The 21,385-nt window shown below is 41.5% G+C and overlaps 2 protein-coding genes across 4 annotated transcripts in view; both read right to left on the bottom strand.

The window, feature by feature from the left end:
* The window catches only part of srebf2 (sterol regulatory element binding transcription factor 2), a 30,833-nt gene extending 9,903 nt beyond the window's left edge, over positions 1-20,930 (bottom strand). Inside the window, exons 1-14 of one of the 2 annotated variants that reach the window (XM_086055970.1) lie at positions 20,789-20,930; positions 6,960-7,312; positions 5,773-5,917; positions 5,134-5,276; positions 4,905-5,024; positions 4,260-4,502; positions 3,865-3,979; positions 3,646-3,797; positions 2,439-2,637; positions 2,116-2,291; positions 1,144-1,393; positions 530-699; positions 286-457; positions 2-119 (exon numbers count right to left, since the gene is read on the bottom strand). In XM_086055970.1, the coding sequence (XP_085912096.1) occupies positions 2-119; positions 286-457; positions 530-699; positions 1,144-1,393; positions 2,116-2,291; positions 2,439-2,637; positions 3,646-3,797; positions 3,865-3,979; positions 4,260-4,502; positions 4,905-5,024; positions 5,134-5,276; positions 5,773-5,917; positions 6,960-7,310 (2,354 nt within the window). In that variant the 5' untranslated portion in view covers positions 7,311-7,312; positions 20,789-20,930. Of the gene's footprint in view, position 1; positions 120-285; positions 458-529; positions 700-1,143; positions 1,394-2,115; positions 2,292-2,438; positions 2,638-3,645; positions 3,798-3,864; positions 3,980-4,259; positions 4,503-4,904; positions 5,025-5,133; positions 5,277-5,772; positions 5,918-6,959; positions 7,313-11,750; positions 12,037-20,788 lie in introns of those variants that run through there. The other variant, XM_086055969.1, reaches the window with a different exon arrangement.
* LOC147134943 (uncharacterized) lies at positions 12,962-20,930 on the bottom strand. 2 transcript variants are annotated; one of them, XM_086055973.1, is made up of 3 exons: positions 20,789-20,930; positions 17,541-17,603; positions 12,962-16,307 (listed from the first exon to the last, which is right to left on the bottom strand). In XM_086055973.1, exons 2-3 carry the CDS (start codon positions 17,542-17,544, stop codon positions 14,671-14,673), a joined length of 1,641 nt encoding a protein of 546 aa, XP_085912099.1. In that variant the 5' UTR covers positions 17,545-17,603; positions 20,789-20,930; the 3' UTR covers positions 12,962-14,670. The 2 variants fall into 2 exon arrangements, with proteins under 2 accessions (XP_085912099.1, XP_085912100.1); XM_086055974.1 differs by having other exon boundaries at positions 17,541-17,625; positions 20,789-20,897.
* Positions 20,931-21,385: the final 455 nt, after the last annotated feature.

Consider the following 21,385-nt stretch of genomic DNA (forward strand, 5'->3'; position numbering starts at 1 on the left):
CCCAGAGCCGGTTTTGTGTTTGCCCGCTTCGGAGTCACTTTGAGGCTGTATGAGGGTGTGAACAGCTTTCTCAAGCAACTTTCTGCAGAAACAGCGGTGCAACTGGGCAACTGGGTCCGCTAGAAAGGAAACGTTTACAGTTACAGGAAGACAGCATTGAGTTAGGTGGCATGTTTCTGCTTTGACAAACAATTTAAGTCATTTAGCATGAAGCACGATTTCCAAGTAACAAGATGGCAAGATTCCACCTTAATCAATCTGGAGGAGCAGAGTTAAACTTTATACCTGGGTCTCTCTCTGCTGTGAACACCCCATCGCTGCTCTCTGATTTCAATGACCAATCACAGTTTAAAAAGAACCGCCTGCCCAATGGGGTGAAGATCCAGCGCAGGCAGTCAGGAATGTGTTTTGCTTCACATTGGTTTGCAACGCTCTCTGCACAACTCAGTAAGTAACCCTGGGAAAAAGGACTTGTGTCGCTTGAAATGGCTACAATTTCTAAAGTAGATGACAGACGGAAGACACATACAGGCAGACAAGCGATATGGAGACCCAGTACAGTGCGCATAGCTGCGGCTGCAGTGACGTAGATCTCGGTAAGTTGAGCGGGGGCCATCTTGCCTTGGGCGCTCTCGCTGAGGTTGACAGCACTCAGAGACAGAGACAGGGACCACAAGCTGCTTCGCTGAGGCAGCTTTCCTACAAGGAGAATTAAAACATGGCATGGTATGGTTGTGCAATTCATTGAAATTCAAATACAATTATGATTATTACACTCCACGATTACAAAACTGGCATAATCGTAAAAAACGATGACTATAATACATTTATATCCAACGCATTATGTTTGCTTCCACACGAGGAAATCATAGATTTGCACCTTTTTTTATTTTATAATAACTAATTTTATCAATTTTGTTTGGAACTTACGTAATTATAGCGTTTCAAAGAATTTGATTTGTCTTTATATTTTTCATGTTTAAATACTTTCTTGTTTTGTACCAAAAAATAAATGATCGTTTGAGTAATCGTGATTTCAATTATTACCAAAATAATCGTGATTAATATTTTTTTTCCATAATTGAGCAGCCCTATAGCATAGCACAAAAACGAATTTCTTTGAATGACCGTTTCCACACTTACCTGTGAGTTGCAGCTGGCTCAGACGATGGTATACCAGGGCAGCATCCTTCGCGCTTGTCCTAGCCTCGTCCCCCTCGTGTTTGCCTCTGATTTGGTGCACAAGCCATCCGAGAGGGGTTGGGCGATGCAAACAATAGCGAATCAGATTCCAGGACAACGAGCAGACCAGGTCCAGCTTGGTGGAAGGCAACGCTCTGGCCAAGATGGACAAGGAGGTCTCTAAACTGGTCAATGCTGCAGCATAATCTCCCTGTGAGAGAAGGAAAATAGAGGAAAAATGTGAGAGAAGAGTGCAAGGGCAAAATAGGTTGGAAGGGATATTAAAGTCTTCTTCGGCATTAATTGCTGGGAACATACAGACAACAACAAGGGGTTGTAGAGACTAATCGGCCGTGCTACTCCACAATGATCTTTAGAGCTAAATGTCGACTAGTCGCTAATCCTGTTTTTCCTTTCCTGCAAAATATATGACGTGCAAATGACAAGGAAAATTAACCCATAAAAATAAATTAAGTTAACGGCCTTTGATAAAGTTCCGCAATGAAGCGGGCTGTTTGAATGCTTTTGAAATGGTAAATGAAAAATTACGCTCCTCTTTTATAAGAAAGACAATAAAAGACTAATGGAGCGCAATCACAGGTTTTACGCTCCTAAAGAAGAATCTGCAACTACTTAGTATATAAATAGCAACACTGCTGCTATAATGAGTGATAATCTGCGCCAGACACAGCAAGGTAGCCCCCAGGACATATCTGAGCCTCCTCCAATTTGCAAAGTGGTTACAGTGTTTGTTCTGTTTTTGTTCTCCTTGAGCAATGCACCCAAACAAATTGCTGCATATTGTAAAGCTGCCACTGGTCCCAGTGTGACAAATAAGGGAAGTGCGATAGAGATGGTTTAAATGCAGAAGCCAAATTTTGTGAAATGCATGTCAACTGAATGAATGACAGACAGTTAGTTCATTGTACATACTCTCTTAAGGTGAACATCAGCTTGCTTTCGATGTCGCCAGAAGGACACCGACTTGGGGGAGTGAAGCGGCGTGACGGGTTCCCAGAGGTAGAGCACCCGCACACAACCCCAAACTGCTCCCAGACCACTCAGCATCCAAGCCATCACCCATGGCAACAGACAGCGCAGCCAAGCGGCTAGGATTCAGAAAAAAAAAAAAAAAAAAAGCCACACAGGTATGATACATCACTGTTAAGGTGCTCTCACAGCAGCACTTCTCTGAATTCAAATGGAGATAAATTCCAAACAGAATCCAGCTTCATCAAAAAAGCTTGCTTGCTCACCCAAATCTTGTGTGGGGCTCGGGAACCAGACAAGAGTTCTTGAGGGCCCATGCCCTGAAGAGAGACTTTCTGAAGTCTCAGAACCCAACAGAGAGGGCAGCGGGTTCAGGGAGAGACAGAAGAAGGTCAGAGCACAGAGTAGCAGACGAGAACCATCCATCACTCCAACAGAGGAAGGAGAGTCGGGCTCACACTTCATCTGAAAGAAAGAATGACATCATGCTCATATGCAACCCAAGACAACAGACTGCTGTGAGTAATATAGACCAAATTATTTTGGTCCGCTTTTAAATTCCAATACAGTTTTGAAGGGGAAGTCAACCCCCAAACATTCTTAGCAATAATATGTTCTCTGCACCTTCACTAGTCTAAACATGGCATTCAGATTAATCTCATGTTTGTGGAATATGAGTTAAGCAGCAAGTGTGATGTCATTTTCAGGCGACAAAAGTGACAAAATGGCCGCCACCTCAGATGGCTAAAAACGTGTGGATTATGCTGCCTAACTCATATTCCACAAACACAATATTAGCTCAGTCACTGCCAGACATTTTCAGACCCTCTTTTACCTTAATGTTTGAAAAAAATATAAATAAATTCCTGGGATTGAATGGCTGGACTGTGAAAAGAATAATAAATATGTCAATGGCAGTGAATGAATTAATCAGAATGCCTTGTTTCGACTAGTGGGCCTGCATAGAACATATTCTTATAAAGAACATTTTGGGGTTAACTTCCACTTTAACCCTTGTCCTATGTTGGGGTCGAAATCGACCCGTTATTCAAGTCAATTCTGGGATCAACTTGATCCCAAAACAGGACAAGGGTTAAGCAGAGCTGGGTATTCCGCCTAGCCACCGGACCAGTCCGTCTAGCCGCCTATAACGGTCGCCCATTTTGCAGGCAATAAACGGGAAACTTAAAAATATGATAACGATAAGGGGAGCGCGGTTAAAGTAATAGACGGACTGACCGATAGGCGATTACCATTTGATCCGGCTTGACAAATAGATGCATAGACGGACAGCGGAAGGGTACCCCGGCTGCAGACGAAAGGCGATAAACGAACTGGCAAATTTGAGTAAAATGCCCAGCTCTGGCTTTACGTTTATAACATAGGGCAACATATTGGTAATATTTACAAACCACAGTGGTGTGGGCAAAATGAAATAAATACTGTGATGTCCCTAACCACCTTGCACACTACCTCATCATGATCTATTAAGGGGCTGCTGGGCTCAGAGTCCACACCGTAGGGAGAGAATTGGTGAGGGGAAACTGAGCCCAAGTCAGAGGCTGGAGGGGACATCATTGCAATTTCCTCTTTAGGATCCATATCCTCAGACAGTGTCGCTGACTCTGTGATAAACAAAGATATTAATTATACTTGATTTGCCACATGCAGCTATCTATGTATCACACTTACTGTTCTTCTGGTTTGCCATCTTAAGAGACAGATTCTCCTGTCGAAGTTTGTGATTGGCCTGCTTCAGGTACTTGATGTAGTCAATAGCTTTACTCAACACTCCTGACTTATGCATCTGAAGGCAAAAACGTAGAAAAAAAAAAAATCACATGAAAATCACATTACACTGACATTTAAAAGGTACATCGTTTGTTGCAGTTTAGCAATGCAGTGATTCTAAATGAAAGCTGCGCCCAATATTTGGGTTACATGAGAGTTAAAAAAAAAAAAAAAAAGAAAAAAAAAGAAAACAGCATATTAGCACATTTTACAGCAGCTCGCTTCTCTCAAAATTCGGAATCCCTGCCATTTACAAAATGTATTTAAAAAAATGAAAACTAAATAAAATCACTGACCTTGACGTCATTGCCTACGACCAAGTCTCTCAGCTCCACAATCTTGTCATTGATGGACGAGCGGTATCTCTTTTCAATTATGTTGTGGGTGGTCCTCCTCTCACCCTCCTTCACCACCCCTCCTTGGCACAGGCCCCCTCCAGTCATAGGGCTTTGCTCGACGCTTGAGATGGTGCCGTTTGCGCAGTGGGAGGAGCCTGGCTGTAGTTGTTTGATTGTCAGGAGGTTGCTGCCCATCAGTGTCTACAGACAAAATTAATTGCTAGTGAACACTGCAAACACTGACAGTTGGTGGATTCATTATAGACTGTTCTCGGTCTACCACACAACTACTGTAGTTTGCACCGCAGCATTTGAATCCGTTGTTGTGCCTCACAAGAAGCCACATTCGGCTACTGCAGAGCCGACATTTTTTTATATTTTGGCCTTGAAATGCTTTCGGCACCAATAGCTACTGTAATTCTGACTTCACTCATGTGGAAGCATAGGTTGGTGATTAGTTAATAAAAGCAACTACGGCACATTCTGACTTATGCACAGTACAAATTCTGGTTATGTCGTAAAAACAGAACTGTGTCATAAACTACGGAGCCCCTGAATTAACAAGTGACATTTAATGTTTGGAGTGTATTGCTGGCTGTGTACCGGGACTTGCAGTGTTGTGTTCTGGAGGGGTGTGGTCAATGTGGTGATCCCGGCTGGGTTTGGCATGGTGGACAGAACCAGGGAATCTGTCTTCAAAATCTGAGGCTGCTGAACCAAAACCTGGTGAAAAGCACCCACACGCCATCAAAAAGGAGCATGTAGAGCTGACGTGTCTCAAAATCGAGACAATCGCAATTTAGACTTTTAGCAAAACAAAAGGTTAAGGTACCTGTTGCACCTGCTGAGGCACAGCATGGACTGTAGTGGGCGCTGTCGAAATAATGGTCTGGCCATTTGTGAGAAGGCGCTGTTGAATTGTCACTGGTTGGAGTTGGGGTGATGTCATGATGCTCTGCACCTGTGGTTGAAGTACTAGAAGAACACGAGAAATAACAAATGAGTAAGAGTACTCAGTGAAGAGTCACATTCAAGCTAAATAAACAAGAACATCTTAAAAACATGGGCGGCACGGTGGTCGACTGGTTAGCACGTTCGCCTCACAGTTCGGAGTTCGATCCCGGCCCCGGCCTCCCTGTGTGGAGTTTGCATGTTCTCCCCGTAGTTTGCATGTTCTCCCCGTGCCTGCGTGGGTTTTCTCCGGGTACTCCGGTTTCCTCCCACATTCCAAAAACATGCATGGTAAGTTGATGAGACTCGGTGTGATTCTGAGTGCGGATGTTTGTGTGCCCTGCGATTGGCTGGCAACCAATTCAGGGTGTCCCCCCGCCTACTGCCCGAAGACAGCTGGGATAGGCTCCAGCACGCCCCGAGACCCTTGTGAGGATAAGCGGTATCGATAATGGATGGATGGATCTTAAAGACAAGGAAGTGTTAAAATTGAATACTCAAGTTAGCAAGTCTTTGTCACCTGGGAAACCAGGAGTAGGGCTCTGGTGGCAGATGACCGGGTTTTGAATAAAACGGGGCTGGCCACCACTGGAGGCAATCATCACAGCCGGCGTCTGGATGGGTGATTGAACCAAAGTGTGAACTGGGAATCGCTGGGTCTGCATCTGCATTTAAAAAAAAAAAAAAAAAGATGAATGAAAACCATGTTCCATCAGCACTAATAAATCAGAGATGATTTTTAAACATTTGTTTTACAGCATCATGTTATTTTCTTAAGAACAGTGTGCAGCGCCCATGTTTATTTTGCTTGGGAAGATGATGACTCGCATGCACAGCTTGCTTGACAGTTGACTGGCTACTTTGTTTGAATACATTAAAAGCCAACAAATTTAAATACTGAATTCTTTAATGATTATGATTAACAGTAAAAGTGAAATTTGCCTTCACAAAATCTGATATAAGAAGGTAGAAATTGGGTGGCTATATTATTTAAGAAACTATAAATTAGTCAGATGTCCGTGTAAAACACGAGTGCAATGTTTTATCACTATGAGCTTTGTGTGTGTGTCTTGCTAGCTATCATTATAACTTCAGAAGAACTAAGCAAATATATAAAATAAAAATCAATGTGGTATAACCCCACAAAAAACATTTGCTATAAAATGTTCTATGCACCTTCACTTGTCTAAACACAGCATTCTGATTAATATTGTGTTTGTGGCATATGAGTTAAAGCAGCAAAATGCACCCGTTTTCAGCCATGTCAGGGGGAAGCCATTTTGTCACTTCTGTCGACTGTAAATTACATCACAGTTGCTCAGGGCTCAGGTAACGACCAGTGACAGCTCACCTGTTTTCTGAAGCTGAGCCATGATTGGTCGTTACCTGAGCAACTGTGATGTCATTTTGAGTCGACAGGAGTGACAAAATGGCCGCCCTCTGAGATGGACAAAAATGGCTGAATTTTGCTACTTAACTCATATTCCACAAATGTAATATTAATCTGAATGCCATGACCTCTTTTTGTATGTGAACTGACTTCAGTTGTTTGAGGCATGTATCAATCAAGCACTCTGTAAAAGAAAAAGGTTAATATTACGTCTTATCTAGACTGTCATCACACAGCAACGACATGGGATGTGATATCAGACAACAAGCTATTCTTCACTTGGCAAGGGTGTAAGCGGCAGAGGAAATTTGTCAAACCTGAATGGTGGGCTGAGCCATCAGATGAGGCTGGATGGGTTGGACCACCTGAGGCCGTGGCTGAAGGGCCGGGGGGCTGCGGGTCACCTGCTGCTGTACTGCAGACGCTGTGGCTGTGGAAGGGCTCTGAGCAGGAGAGAGAGATGGGGGGAGGGACCCACACCTGGGTGACAATGTCTGAGGGGCAGAGAGGCCAACATTGGAACTGTGGTAGGCAACAGGGGTTGATGCTTGGGCAGGTCCGGAGTTTTGATTGGCCGATCGAGCGGTGGTGCTTAGCGTGCCCGTGGAGGTCATCTGCTCCGCAAACAAGTCGAGGAAGTCCCCCGTCGGGTTGACAAGCTGGAGCATCTCTGAGGAAAGATAAAGGCAAACACTTCACAATTGATCATGGATTTTCATTATTCATAGCAGTTTGTTTTTTTATATAATTTTGTTGGACCACAACTTAGAAATGCCTGATCTCATTGACTTTCACTTATCTTTATTTTTCAGTTGTTTCAATAACCATTGTGTTGTTGTTGTTGGTTTTTTTTAAACAAAGGGGTACAAACAATTTGTCCATGTGTGTCAAACTTTGCAATTACTGTACCCACTATGACAGTAACACCGGTGATGACTTCACGGCCTTGAGTAAAAGTGAAACGCATTAGTTAATCATGAGGGGTTGAGACTGTCAGTCGATACGGCTGAAGAGCGTCAAAGCTGTTTTTATGGCCAAAAGATAAGACAAGAAATAGCAGTGAATGTTGCAGACTGGCCTTGAAGAGGCACATGCACACACACTGACATTGCTTCTGCCCTTGACCTTGAAAAATTATGTGCTGATGGCCCAGACAGACAAGAAGAACTGTAAAACTGGAATTTCAACGTTGTTAAGTTTGTGGTGCTGATGTGGTTGAAACTTAATTGCCTATTGAAGCTGGAAATGTTTCACCTTTTTTCCTGGGTCGGTTTTAATAAGATGGGATCTAAATTGTGCTGGGCAGTATCTGGCAATTTCTCAATGTATTTTGTGGCAAGATATAGTTTAGTAAGACAAAATAACATTTATAGCAGTATAAGTAAGTGTAGTGTTTAGTGGTCTCGTTCTTTATTGCTATTTGCACAGTTGCACATTTTTTAGCAGAGAAAATCCTGATCGCACACCATCAGTTTGTCAATGTTTTTTAAGAATGATGTCTTCAACCAGATTTTGACTACCGGTTTGACTCTTATTCAGCTCTCAATTTAAGAAAAAATGTTCCAATCGTTTGTTTCACTTTTTAACACTTTACAGTGGAAGTCAACCCAAACATATGTTTTTTCAAGAATATATTCTATGCAAGCCCACTAGTTGAAACAAAGCATTCTGATAAATATCGCGTTTGTGGAATAAGAGACCAGGGCTCAGGTAACGACCAATCACGGCTCAGCTTTAGAAAACAGGCGAGCTGTGATTGGTCGTTACCTGAGCCCTGGTTGGGTGACGTCATTTTCAGTCGACTGAAGTGACAAAATGGCCACCCCCAGAGATGGCTAATAACAGGTGGATTAACTCTTATTCCACAAACGCGATATTCATCAGAACGCTTTGTTTCAACTAGTGGGCTTGCATAGAATATATTCTGGAGAAAACATATATTTGGGTTGACTTCTCTATAGTAAAGTATTTGCATAAGAAAATCAATCCTCTTATTCATGTTAAGGGTATTAAAATTCAAGAAAATAGTGGGACAGAAAAATCAAGGGATTTTTTTTTTTTTTAAATAAATAAAATTCTTGAAAAGAATATCTTTGGGTTGACGTCCCCTTAGATGTACAACAGGACCAGGATATGATTTGTGGGCACTAATGCACAGCCCTATTTGTAATGCACGTACTGTACAAGGAAATCAGATAGTCATCCTTGTGCAGCTTTAGGCTGAAAAAACAAAAGTAGGCTGCCACATTCATCTGGTGACATGACATCACTCGGCACACCCCAATGACTATATTTATTCATATGAAGGAGAATACTGTCATTAATAAGTGAACGTTCAAAATGAGTTGACTTTGCATTAACGTGTGACTGGTTTAAAAATATCCAAAGATCTTGATGATGAAAGTTTTTTTTTTGTTTTTTCCAGAGGTCTTGTGAAGCCTCCAACTGAAAACTCAGTGAAGTGTTTATCATCGTGAAACTGATGAAATGTCATGAGGAAATAAGTAGGCAACCTTTGAATATGACGTACAGCCACACCTACCAAAATAAACCAGCAAAACAACAGAGAAGATGCACGGCAGTTCGGGAGGCTAACACACAGCAACCTTTAAGTTTAGACATGACCTCATGGTTTGAAGAACTGCCAAAACTACATCAACCTGTCCCAATGTATGTCATGATTAAGCATCGTACAGTATTTTGTCAGACTGACAAGGGGGTGTTTACTTTTTCAACTGCATAGAGTAGGCATCTAATATTATATTACAGTATTTATCAAAAGCAATATACTATTCTTAAAAAAAAAAAAATTATATATATATATATATATATATATATATATATATATAATTTTTTTTTTACAAAATAATGAAGGGTGAAGTGTAGAGCTCAAATGTTTTTTTTTGTTTTTTTTGTTTGGACACAACTCAAGGTGAGTTTGTCCTGCATGGAACGAATACAAATAAAATAAAAGTGTAACTTAATTTTTTTTTTTCATTTAGTTTAACTTTGTTTGGTTGGTTTTGAGTTCCATGTTCTGTTCACATCCACTCCTCTATTGAGGCTTTGGGTGGAACTCGTCAATAATATTGTTCTTGTCAGTAGATATTCTTTTTTAATTCATTGAATTTCATTATCTTATCATTCTCCCTATTCTTTTAGGAGCAGTGTTAAAATGTAAGCGTACAGCAGCAGTTTCTCCATAAACTCCACTATATACTTCAGCTTTACAAACACCATGTCAGCTCTGCAGGTAGTGTGTGTTATGACATTAGAGTTCTGACGCACATTTTTATTCCTAATGGGGCGGGGGAGATTAGGTGCATAATTGATCCATCTTTTTTAAGTCAATAGCTGAAGCGCCTGTCACTTAATTGGGACAATGTGTCTAATTGAGGCCACGAGTTGAGTAAACAGTAATTGCCCTTATACAGTATATAACAGGTAAGAACCGTTCATACCAACAATTGTGTGTTAGCCACCATTTACTCTACTTGGACACTCAAGCATATTTTGTCATGTATTGCAGATGAACACATTCATGCTGACAGATGCACAAAACCATGCATGTGTGCACCTCAATGCGGGGCAGACTGTTGGACAGAACAAGGCAGCTAGGAGCCCCCAAACAATGAAGATCAGTTTTGCGGGCTTCTCGGTGGAAAGAAAAAAGGTTATGTAACTACAGTCCCAAAGAGAGTAATTAGGGAGTGTTCTAGATGTACAGGGACAAGTGCATAAGTACATGTGTTTGGTTGAACAAAACATAGAGTCAACTTATCTCTCTCTCAAAAAAAAATCATGATTTTGAACGTTTAATGCTCCCTCCATTGTTCAGGGTATGTTGAACTCAGTGGGGGGTTTCCCCTGAGAACTGGTATTCCTAGTAAGAGTATGATACCCCAAGACTTCATGGCTAACAATAATTTGCTGCGAGGTGTGGGCTGTCCATGCAGCAACTCACAAGGGCATTAATCATCATTATCCATTATAACATTGTTTTACACTACGTAAATTCCACTATGATGACATAGTGCTTTGGCAGGGAAGATGGCTGTGGTGTCGGGCTTGGCTATCTGGTACATGAACAACTTGCACAGAACAGCTATTGCACCATACACAGTAATTAAACAACAAGTTGAAGTGCATTGTAATGGTTTCATTTTGGAAACAGTGTTCGCCCGATTGCACACTTCATAATCGCTATATTGCAGATTTGTAAGCAATCATTTTCAGTGAGTTTTAACAGGACACATGCAAGAATTTAGAGTTGCACGCCTTCAGTGCAGTAGCTGTTGTCTGAAGTTTTAGAATTTCTCTAACAGCGATGTTCATTTCAGTTCATCCATCTGTGCCGTTTTGCATTTTGTTTAAATATAAAACGTTTTGCTTTTGTTTTATTCATGTTTCAGTTAACTTTAACTGGAAGTGACATCTTATTTGCAGGATTGTACAAGCGAGTCTTCTTTTCCTCAAAGTGATGTTATGAGATAATCTCCAATGTCTTGACAGCAAGAGTTAGAAAAGACACTATGCAATACCTTAAAGTGTATTTTATTCCATTTCCATGTGTTTCAATGCTTTTATATGTGTTGAAAGTATGTGGCTGGGAGGGGTAAAACTGTGTTGAATGAATGGGTATCTCTAACAGGTGCCAATGTTTTTTTGGTGTATTTTTAACAATTGCATGTGGGTCTGGAATTTATCCCACGTTATGAACTGGGGTTCACTGTATTCCATTTTGGTGTTCAGGTGTCTTATACCATGGTCAAGTCCAGTGAGGGCCTTTTTTTATGAATCTGCATCTTTGCACATACAGTAGCACTGAGACAATCATATGTACAAACATCCACTCCATGAGACTTTTAATTCATGTAAGTAATTTGAATGAAAGCATGCCTACTACTTAATTAACGAGAGCTCATGAGTAACCTTGCAATAAACAACGGAAAAGATCAGTCAGATTTTCTCTCTAATTACTAAAGACTCCAAATGAATTGGACATGCTCAGCCTCAGACTCGCATGCCTAACAGGCTGTCCAGAAACCGGCCAACTAAAGCTAAATAAATAAACACGTAACACGGTTGTCAGAGACACTACAACTTACCATCGAGGTCCCCCAGTGTTAATTCTCCTAACTCCGCAAAAGTCGGGTCCACGTTCTCCATTGGAGACATGTACTCTCCACAGTCCATCCTTGACCGCCGTCGGCAACTCGCCACTCGGCTAAAACAGGAAGCTCGAGTTGAATACAAACAGCAAGTACGCAGGATCCTAATATTTATTTATTGTATTCAAAAGTGAAAGTCGGACAACACCAGCGCCTCAAAAGAGGCAGCGGTCTATCCGGCTATACTCATTTACAAGTATGCTGCCTGCAGACGACGCCATATTGTTTTACCGTAGTTACGTCATTCACAAATAGACGCTGTAGTCTAAACCGCGATCGGATTGGTCCAAACCGATGTGTTGTTGTCAGCAGACCAGCCAAGATTGACCAATGAGAAAGCCGCACTCTTCATGGCCTGATAGTACGTCATCTATCAGAAGCTCTCATTAGAATAAACTCCGCCCCCAGCGCGCACCCCCGGCTAGTAGGGAACCGCACCCGCTAAATGTAACACATTGACATTACTGGTCCATGAATAGAAATGTATGTATTTATTTTATTTAATTTCCGTCATCCGCCTACCGATTACATCATGGCTAAATGCCCTTTATCGTTAAAAACAACATAAACAATGCCAACATTATTTTAGATCAAATAATACATGTTAACCACTGACTAATCTTTTGAATTTAGCCTGAAGTTTTTGAGACAAAAACCAGCATTTAAGTTAAATTGTGTAAATCAAACGTTAATTTATTACGGATTGTGTTTAGTTATTTTTTACGTATAGCTGGACATGTTTTGACAAAAGGGTCATTTTTCCAAGAGAAAAATATACTATTATCTGAAAAACAACAGCAAAAAAACGCCATAAGACATTTCTGTGGAAGTTGACGTAAGTGAAGGATTAAAAAAAAAAAAATCGTTCAAAATTGTTTAGCAGGTGAAATAAACCAAATCACATAAAATAAAGGGGGGGAAACAAGGATAACTACTGAATCATGTCACTGGCATTTCCTTTCTCTATAAGCAAACACGAAAACGAATAAATAAAAATCAGAAATCACGTTCATGGGGGAGCCCCAAACACCTTTAAAATAAGGCCATAACAACAAACCGTAATGCTATTGTGTAATTACGCTAATATTAAAAAAATGTACTTCCACAGTTTTGATTGCCTGCTATAGATAGAAAAGTAGAGCACCAAATGTTTTGAAAAGTGCATTTATTTGTCATTTGGCATTACATGGTTCAAGGATGCTTTGTAAATAAACAATGGGATTCCTGCACATGTTTCTCTTCAACAAGCTGCCTGGTCTCATCTTCTGTTCAATAGAGGAGCATGTTGCAAGATCGTAGCCAGGCTAAAAATAAAATTTGAATTTCTCTCCTTCTATTTCACTTGTGCTTTTATTGTTTTTGAAGGTAGACTTGCATACTTTGCATGTGATCGTGCTAACCATTTTCGGTGAAATATTTTCACACGCTTGTAGATGGTCTGAATATTTTAAGACTAGCACCAATCAGAATAGCCGAAGTTAGCAAGGCTCAGCGCTATACTAATCTACAACCGGTTTACTTTTGTACTCTCGAACCTTCGAGGGCATATGAATGAAGACTGTTTTCTTGTTGGGTGGACAATTCACAGCTCCACAGAAAGTTATATTCGGGCGACGACAGCACATGGGCAAGTTCAAATTCCTCTGTAATGTGGCCGTTTGGAAGACGCAATACCGACAACATGTGATTAGCGACTACTCGACTTCAAGCTTTAAATGGGAAGTCAAATCAAAGTTTCTTTACAATAAGTTCGATGCTGCCCCACAAGTCTTCACATGGTATTCTGATTAAAACTGTTTGTGGAATATGAATTCAGCACCAAAATCCACTCGTTTTTATCCATCTCAGCTTGTAAATGTCACATGACTAATCTCAGAAAACAGGTGAGCTGTGATTGGTTGTTACCTGAGCTCTGAGCAACTGTGATGCCATTTTCAGTCGACGGCAAGTGGCAAAATGCCCCCTGAGATGGATAAAAACAGATGGATTTTTCAGCTTAATTCATATTCCACAAGCGCAATTTTAATCCGAATACCGTGTTTGTACCAGTGGGGGCGCATAGAACATATTGTAAAGAACATTTTTGACTTGACTTCCTCTTTAAATGTTGATGTGGACAAGTAAAGACGCCTCATCGACGAGTCAGCTCAACCTCTAATTTGGTTTGGTTTAATTCAACCAAACTGAATCCAAATCATATTTTGAGGCCTGGAACCAAAACAATCATACACAGGGTATGATTGATCTCACAACATTTGAATCACTCATTTGTTCACAGAATATTTGTAAGGCTTAACACTCTCTGAAAAGTATTTCCCATCGTCCTGTTTTTTTTTCTGCCCAAAACACTTAATGTTTCATATCAATCAAGGCAATTTTAATGTCTTACAAAGATATTTTTAGGAAAATAAAAATAAAATAAAACTTACACGCTATTACTGGTGTCATGGCAGAAGCCCCAAAACAAAAACAAAAGTATTGTTTGAACAAAATTAGATTCATTTCCTCATAGCTATTCATCTTTCACACAGTCACTGGAAATAGAAATGTAATTCAGTCCAACTTGCATGCCAGTGACAGCTCAGGATTTCAAGACAATACGCGCTGGCACGCATGGGAAATGTGGCTGACTTTTGTCAGAACACTACCGCTTTTGTCCACACGGCGCCGCCATAATCAATAACAACTGACATACGACACAGTGTTTCTTTAAACCATGGTTTAACAGAGTATAGTACTGTGCATATACTGTATATATGCTTAATCAAATAACTGGACTTAATCCAATTTCTGACTGCATCTCTCGTGTAATTATCCGACAATATTTTAGAGATAGTCAGAGGCACTCTTTTCATCCTCATTTGTTCCATGAGCACTTATAAGTACTCTTTTCGGAGTCTTTGGTTTTACATTTGACCACTTTCACTGCAATAGAAGAAGGTACGGTTAGCGCTGCTACAGCCTTCCCAACCGTAATTACTGTATCTAGGACTGGATGTTTTGCTGCTGCTGCTGCTGCTGCAGGAGCAGCTTGCACGCCATCCTGAACTATTGCTGCCCCGGCTGTGGCAGAGGAAGTCGTGCCTGTTTCTGCAGCTAAAGCTCCAACTAAGGCTGGGGCGTTTTGCCCTGTCACCGAAGCTACGGACGCAGTGGTGGCACCTTGCGCCGCAAGAGTAGCGCTCACGGCTGCCCCTGCCCCCAAGGCAGCTCCCACACCTAGGGAAGCCGCAACTGCAAAAGCTCCGACACTACTAACCTGCTCAAGAGTATCACAAACTCCCTCCTTCACACTCTCTGAATCTGAACCGGCAACGACTCCTATCGCACCGCCAATAAGTCCACCAGCTGCTGCCCCTACAGCCAACGCGGTCTTTCCTGAGGCTGCCGCAACTACGGCGCCCACAGCGTTCCCGACACCCGCGGCTCCAACTGCAGACGCTCCGGTAAGCTTAACCGCAGCCAAGCCGACGGCCTTCCCCACAAGAGATGCCATGAGGCCAGTCGCCAAGGGGACGGCGATGCCAAAGGCGACCCCGACTGTCAGGCCTACGACGCAGGCAGCCACCATGCGCTTCAATCTCGCCAGCACCGTTGGAGAGAGAATAGCCTGTTCCCTCGTTTCCTCTGAGGCTGCGCTGCTCCCCCTTCGCTTGCTTTTCTCATGTTCTCTATGCAACTTCCTCTTCCTAGGCCATTGTGAACCACGTTTACTTTCTTTTTCGTCACGCTCCAATTCCAAGTCTTCTACCTGTCGCTTCTCCAACATTATCCTTCTCTGCTCTTCCCTTATAGCTGCCTCGGCCTCTTCAAACATAGCGTTGGTGTAAAACCGGGTTTTACTCTGCTTCACCATCCTGTCCACCTTCTCTACGAGTTCTTGAACCTGCGCCGCATTTCTAGAGTTTTCATTGTTGAACACTTGGTACCTGCCTCCGCACTTGTTAATGAGATCCGTAAGCCCTGGAGGAGACTCTTTCAGGTATTCGTCAAACTCCATGCCTCGAAGAGCATCCCCGTTGGTAAAAAGAACCACCGTGTGGTATTTGACAGCATCATCTCCAAATATTTGGGCAAGATTGATGACTGCCTGTTCCTCGTGGCGTGTGTAACGCCCGATCGGCACCACCAAGAGGAAAGCATGGGGCCCAGGAGCGGAGAAACACAGACATTTTGCGATTTCTGCATGAATCTGCTCCTCACTGAGGTGAGTGTCCCCAAAGCCTGGCATGTCAACCACCGTAACACTCCGCGGTCTCTTCGGGTCAGGACCCTCGGCAAGCTCTGTGCTCCCAGCCTGGCATTTCCGGGTCACTGAGCTGGCACTGAACTTTGACACGAACTGTCTTCGGCCCAAGATGGTGTTCCCAGACGCGCTTTTGCCAGATCCCGTGTTTCCGATCAGAACCAGCCTGAGGTCTTCAAGCCCTTTGAAGCCCGAGACCTCGTCCATGTCAGCTGGCTCGTGCTCCTCTGCACTCGGTGATGGGAAAGCTGCACAAAACGCGTTGAAACTCGTTACTATCGTGACTCAACCTGCCCGACGTAAATGTTAGCACGCAGTTACTTCATTTACGCTTTTACTTTTCGGTCACATCATTCGGTGCAGCAGTACAATGAACTGCACAGACTAGGGATGGACCGATTATCGGATGAATATCGGCATCTGGCTTTTTAAAAGATCTGATGGTCGAGAATAAATCAATTTGAAACTGAGTTGTAATCAAAAGATAAATATGTGAAAGTTTAACATTTCTGTCATTTTGAAATTATTCATTCATTTACTGTAGAAGACTATATGGAGCTATTATTTCAGTTTTTATTTAACTTTTTAAGACATGCTGGTGACCCTGAGTGTTCCCTGAACTTTTTGTTAGAATTTTATAACAAAGACGCATATAATTATAATAATAATACAAAATATTGTCAAAAATATATAATAATATTTTTTTTTTAAATCTACATTATGCAAATCTGAACAATTGTTCAAGAAACATATGCTTAAAGTGGAAGTCAACCCAAACATATTTTTTTCAATAATATGTTCTAGTTGAAGCAAGGCAATGTATGATTAATATGAAATATGAGTTAAGCAGCAAAATCCACCCGATTTTAGCCATCTCAGGGGCGGCCGTTTTCTCACTTCTATCGACCGAAGATGACATCGAAGTTGCTCTGGGCTCAGATAACGACCAATCACGGCTCACCTGTTTCCTGAATCTGAGCCGTGATTAGTCGTTACCTGAGCAGTTGTGATGTCATTTTCAGTCGACAGAAGTGACAAATTGGCCGCCCCCAGAGATGGCTAAAAACGGATGGATTTTGCGGTTTAACTCATATTCCACAAACACAATATTAATCAGAATGCTTTGTTTCAACTAGTGGGCCTGCATAGAACATATTCTTAAAAAATATGTTTGGGTTGACTTCCGCTTTAAAGATGTGTAAACAAAATTAAGTTAATTTATTTCCCTTTTAACTGAAAATGAATATCAGCTCCAAATATCGGTTATCGGCCTCCTTGACTACTAATAATCGTTATAAGTAAAACATGTCAGTCCATCTCTAGTACAGGAAACATATAATAAATAAAAAAAACACATTTACACTTAAAATACTTTTAAACATATTAAAATACTGTACACTGTTTAAGTATCCCTAAGTAAATGGTCACGAAATGGGGAAAACATCACTTTGAAGAAATGAAAAGAAGATTCTCTTGCTTACACATTTCTCCAAATCAGCGTGCTTGCACCAAGCTGTTTGTTTGTCACTTCCAGTTGAAGTTCACTGTAAAAATTCCCACAGTAAACTAACAAGAATGAAACATTGCACATTCAAAATCCAAAAGTTCAATGATTCATGATGATGGTTCAAATTAGCATATATGTACATAATTATCAGCATTTAAACAACTGATACTTTAAGGCCTTGACTACACGTAACCGGGCTTTTTTTAAACAACCGAATATTTCTCCCCCACCCAGTGTAGGAATACACATCATAGTTTGTTAAAAACGCAGCTACATTACACCGCGGAAGTGCGTTTTCAAGCACATGCCAAGCCTCTAGGCGACAGTAGTTAGCCAAATACAGTCCATTCAGAGGGAACTTTCGTCCTTTGATGTCACTTCTTTGAAACAGAAAACACGGCGCCAGGCTTGTTCGCGAGGACCGACAAGCGGTCAGAACTGCTTTTAAACCTCTCAACGAGAAGCAGTAGTTGGTTGCGGACAAATAAGTAAGCAAAAAGCGCCTCGAGAATGGCTATAATCAACGCGGCTCCGCGGGCACCCATGTTGACTCTTAAAAACACATGTCGCGCAAGTGACGTCAGAGCATTTTTGTCGCACGGTGACGACGTAAATCTCTGGGTCTAACTGTCCACAGCCAAACGTGGGAGATATCCGCAAAACTCCACTGTGGCCCGAGTTCTGAACTCCGGGGACGTGTTGATGATAGGGCTAACCGCAGGCTAATATCCGCCGTTTGCAAAACCCCCGGCTACGTGTAGATAAGGGCTAAGTCATAGAGTAGCAACACACAGTAAACAGAGCATACAACAATACAGGTCTGTGGGAACAAGTATTACTGGAGTTTAGTTGAGGACATTTTCTGCCTTTCCTTCTTGCAATAAAGTACAAGCTGTGTCGCCTCCAGTTGTGCTCCATAGAACCTTGCATGTTGCAGCAAAACATGGTACTACACTTAAGGTGCACAATTTCATTCCAGACTTGCCGTAAAAACTCATGAAAAGCAATTACTTGAGCCAACCCCCATTTTTCATGCAAAACGCATAATAGATGTTTATTGCCGTGTTTGAAGATATTTGGGGAGCTTCAAGATAACCCCTCCCCAGATGCATTTCAGTGGGCGTCAATTATATGCAGATTTTAATTTTTGGCGGGCCAGCCCATTCACGAATGGAGGGGGTCCACGCTATTTACGATACAGAGCTACGGCTCATTAGTAAATGACAAAAAAAAAGGTGCGTGAGCCTGTAAACCAAACCGAACCATTGAAATGTTTTTCAGAAATGCAGTATGGGAGCATTTACCTGGTTGAGTATAGAAACAGAAATCACGTTGGTAATTACGTGTGGTAATGCAAGACACAGGATGGATGTCATGTTTAACTGCAAAATTCAAAGTGTGACACTCCTTCAAGTGTGACAACGAAGTTCATCTCATGCCACCTTAAAGATTAGCATTTCTCTTAAAATTTGCATTTAGGCGTGAGAGTCGAGCATCGAGGAGGTTCCACAGACTAGCGAAAAGTCCCATAACCGCTTCGCTCTGCTTGCATCTAAACTGCCTTTTCGGCCACCCCGGTTTACATGTAATCTCATTTTCATCTCTACTCTTAGAATTTGGTCTCAATTTAGAGGTAATTTGGACTTCAAGGATTGTCCAATCTTTGCCTTATTCATGATAACCATCTCTTCCTCCCCTTCCACAAGAGATACGCTTTTCTCTTTATGGAAGAGTAGACTAAGGGATCTTTATATTGATAACATCTTTGCTAGCTTCACTGATCTCTGTGAGAAAGATATTATTCTTTATTCTGATTTATTCCGTTACTTCCAGGTCTGGAATATTGTCAAATCAAATAATTCCTCTTTTCTCAATATTTCACCAAGCTCAATTGTTGACTCAATTTTGGACATTCCTACAAATCAGGAGAGCCTTATTTCCAAATAAATACTAAGTATAGGTACTTTGATTTTCCAATTTAAAGATACATCTCCCGCTAAATTAGACAGGTTTGGGAAGCAGAATTTGACAGAGGTTTGGGTGACAATGACTGGAACTCTGCTCCTAAGTGATTAAATGACAGTATATCTTGTTCTAAGTCTTGTTCTAATCAGTCCGTTACAATTTACAGTGTTCCACCGCATTCATGTTCCTAATTCATTACATTTGTTTTCCCTGGGATATTGTTATGGTCTGTGTTTTGAGTTTTGTTTTTGAGGTTAGTTTCATACTTTTCCTTGTGTTCCTTTGTCTCTCGTTAAGTTATTGAGTCCACCTATGCTTGTCATCCCAGTCCCTCGTGTTAACCAACCAGCTTCCTCCTACCCTCTGTGTCTTGTCCAGGTGTTCGTCGTTGTATCGTTAACTCGTTTGTATTTAGTTGCCATCTTTCTTTCAGCCTTTGTTGGTCCGTCTGTTCTGTCCTGTCTTGTCTAAGCTCTTTTGTCACTGTTCAAAGTTAAGGTCAGTCTAGTCCTAGTGTTTGTTTAGTTGTTTTGTTCCTTGTTTATTTGGGTCTTCAACATTTTTGTTAGTTTAGTATTATCCCAGCACATTGTTTGCCTTTTGTTTCGGATTAAATACTTTATATTGCACACGATTTTTGCCTCCTGCGTTTGGGTCGTTCTCCACGAAAACCATGACAGATATGGTGGTTTCTTGCAAATTAAAATTAGAGGCACGAGATGGGGCCAGAGAGCCAGGGATGAGTTGTATTAGTTTTTTTTTTTTTTTTTTAATGAGACGTTTGTATGTCATACTCTGATATGTTAAAAAGTAATTACTGCAAATTGTTCTTAATGGTTGTAGTCGAAGTTACTTCTGTTCATCTTTTAGGAAAGGAAGACAATGTATTTCATAGGTTGCGATAGCGGACACGACCGTACTAACATATGGTAATAAGCAGTAGCAAAACTATCGTTACAGTAAACACTTGTTTGAAAATCGCGCCCGTACACGTACACGTACACAATAAAAAGAAAATCTGGAAGAATGTGCACTGTGAATGCGCCTCGTAAACACATTGCAGTCTATAACCTCATGTCGTCAACCTCATAAATAAGGACTGTACACATCACCTTACATGGAAACTCTTGCTACAGACCTAGACTGAATGCGAAACTAGCAAAATTGAGACCTAGCAACTAGCATTAGCACGTCAAAAGCCACTGCGCACTATTAAAATAAAGTCGAAAAGCCTTGAATCGTTTTAAAATACTTTACCCAGATACTGGTAGGTCGACACATTCAATACTTTCAGGACGTTTGTGTTGTCATGAACGGTGTCTGCGTCGCCCGTTTATGTCCGTGTCCCAGTACTGCACAAGAAGGCACGCCTACAAGTTAACAGTACGTGAGTGCACTTTTGAACGACTATGGCGTTAGATTTGTGCCCTAATCACGTGAGATGATTGAAGAACGTTGTTTACATTGACATAAGGAAAAATCAGTACGTGTAGATTGCGGTGACTCACATCTGCACTGCATCATAAAAGTGTTTCTGACAGTTTGACTACCAAATTCATTCAGCTACATATGGGTGAAAAACGGATTATTCTCTTTGCAAAATCTGGCTTGCTCGAGGCTCACAACATAGGATCTCGTTCGATGGTGTAAATGCAAATGTTATGGCTGGTGTGCAGATTTTAACAGTAACAATTGTGTGAATCCAAATGAAGAAATATTGTACAAACTGCACACTGAGAGGGCGTGGTCAATCGTATAATTGTTGCTAATCCATTGTCATTGATTTACAAAATTGACATTTTGTAATACACACACGCACGTCACGTGGTCCTTGTGGTCCTGCCCACGTTGGTG

This window comes from Filicampus tigris, chromosome 16 (assembly GCF_054856515.1).
Source record: "Filicampus tigris isolate MCC_2025a chromosome 16, RoL_Ftig_1.0, whole genome shotgun sequence".
In the NCBI taxonomy this organism is placed as follows: Eukaryota; Metazoa; Chordata; class Actinopteri; order Syngnathiformes; family Syngnathidae; genus Filicampus; species Filicampus tigris.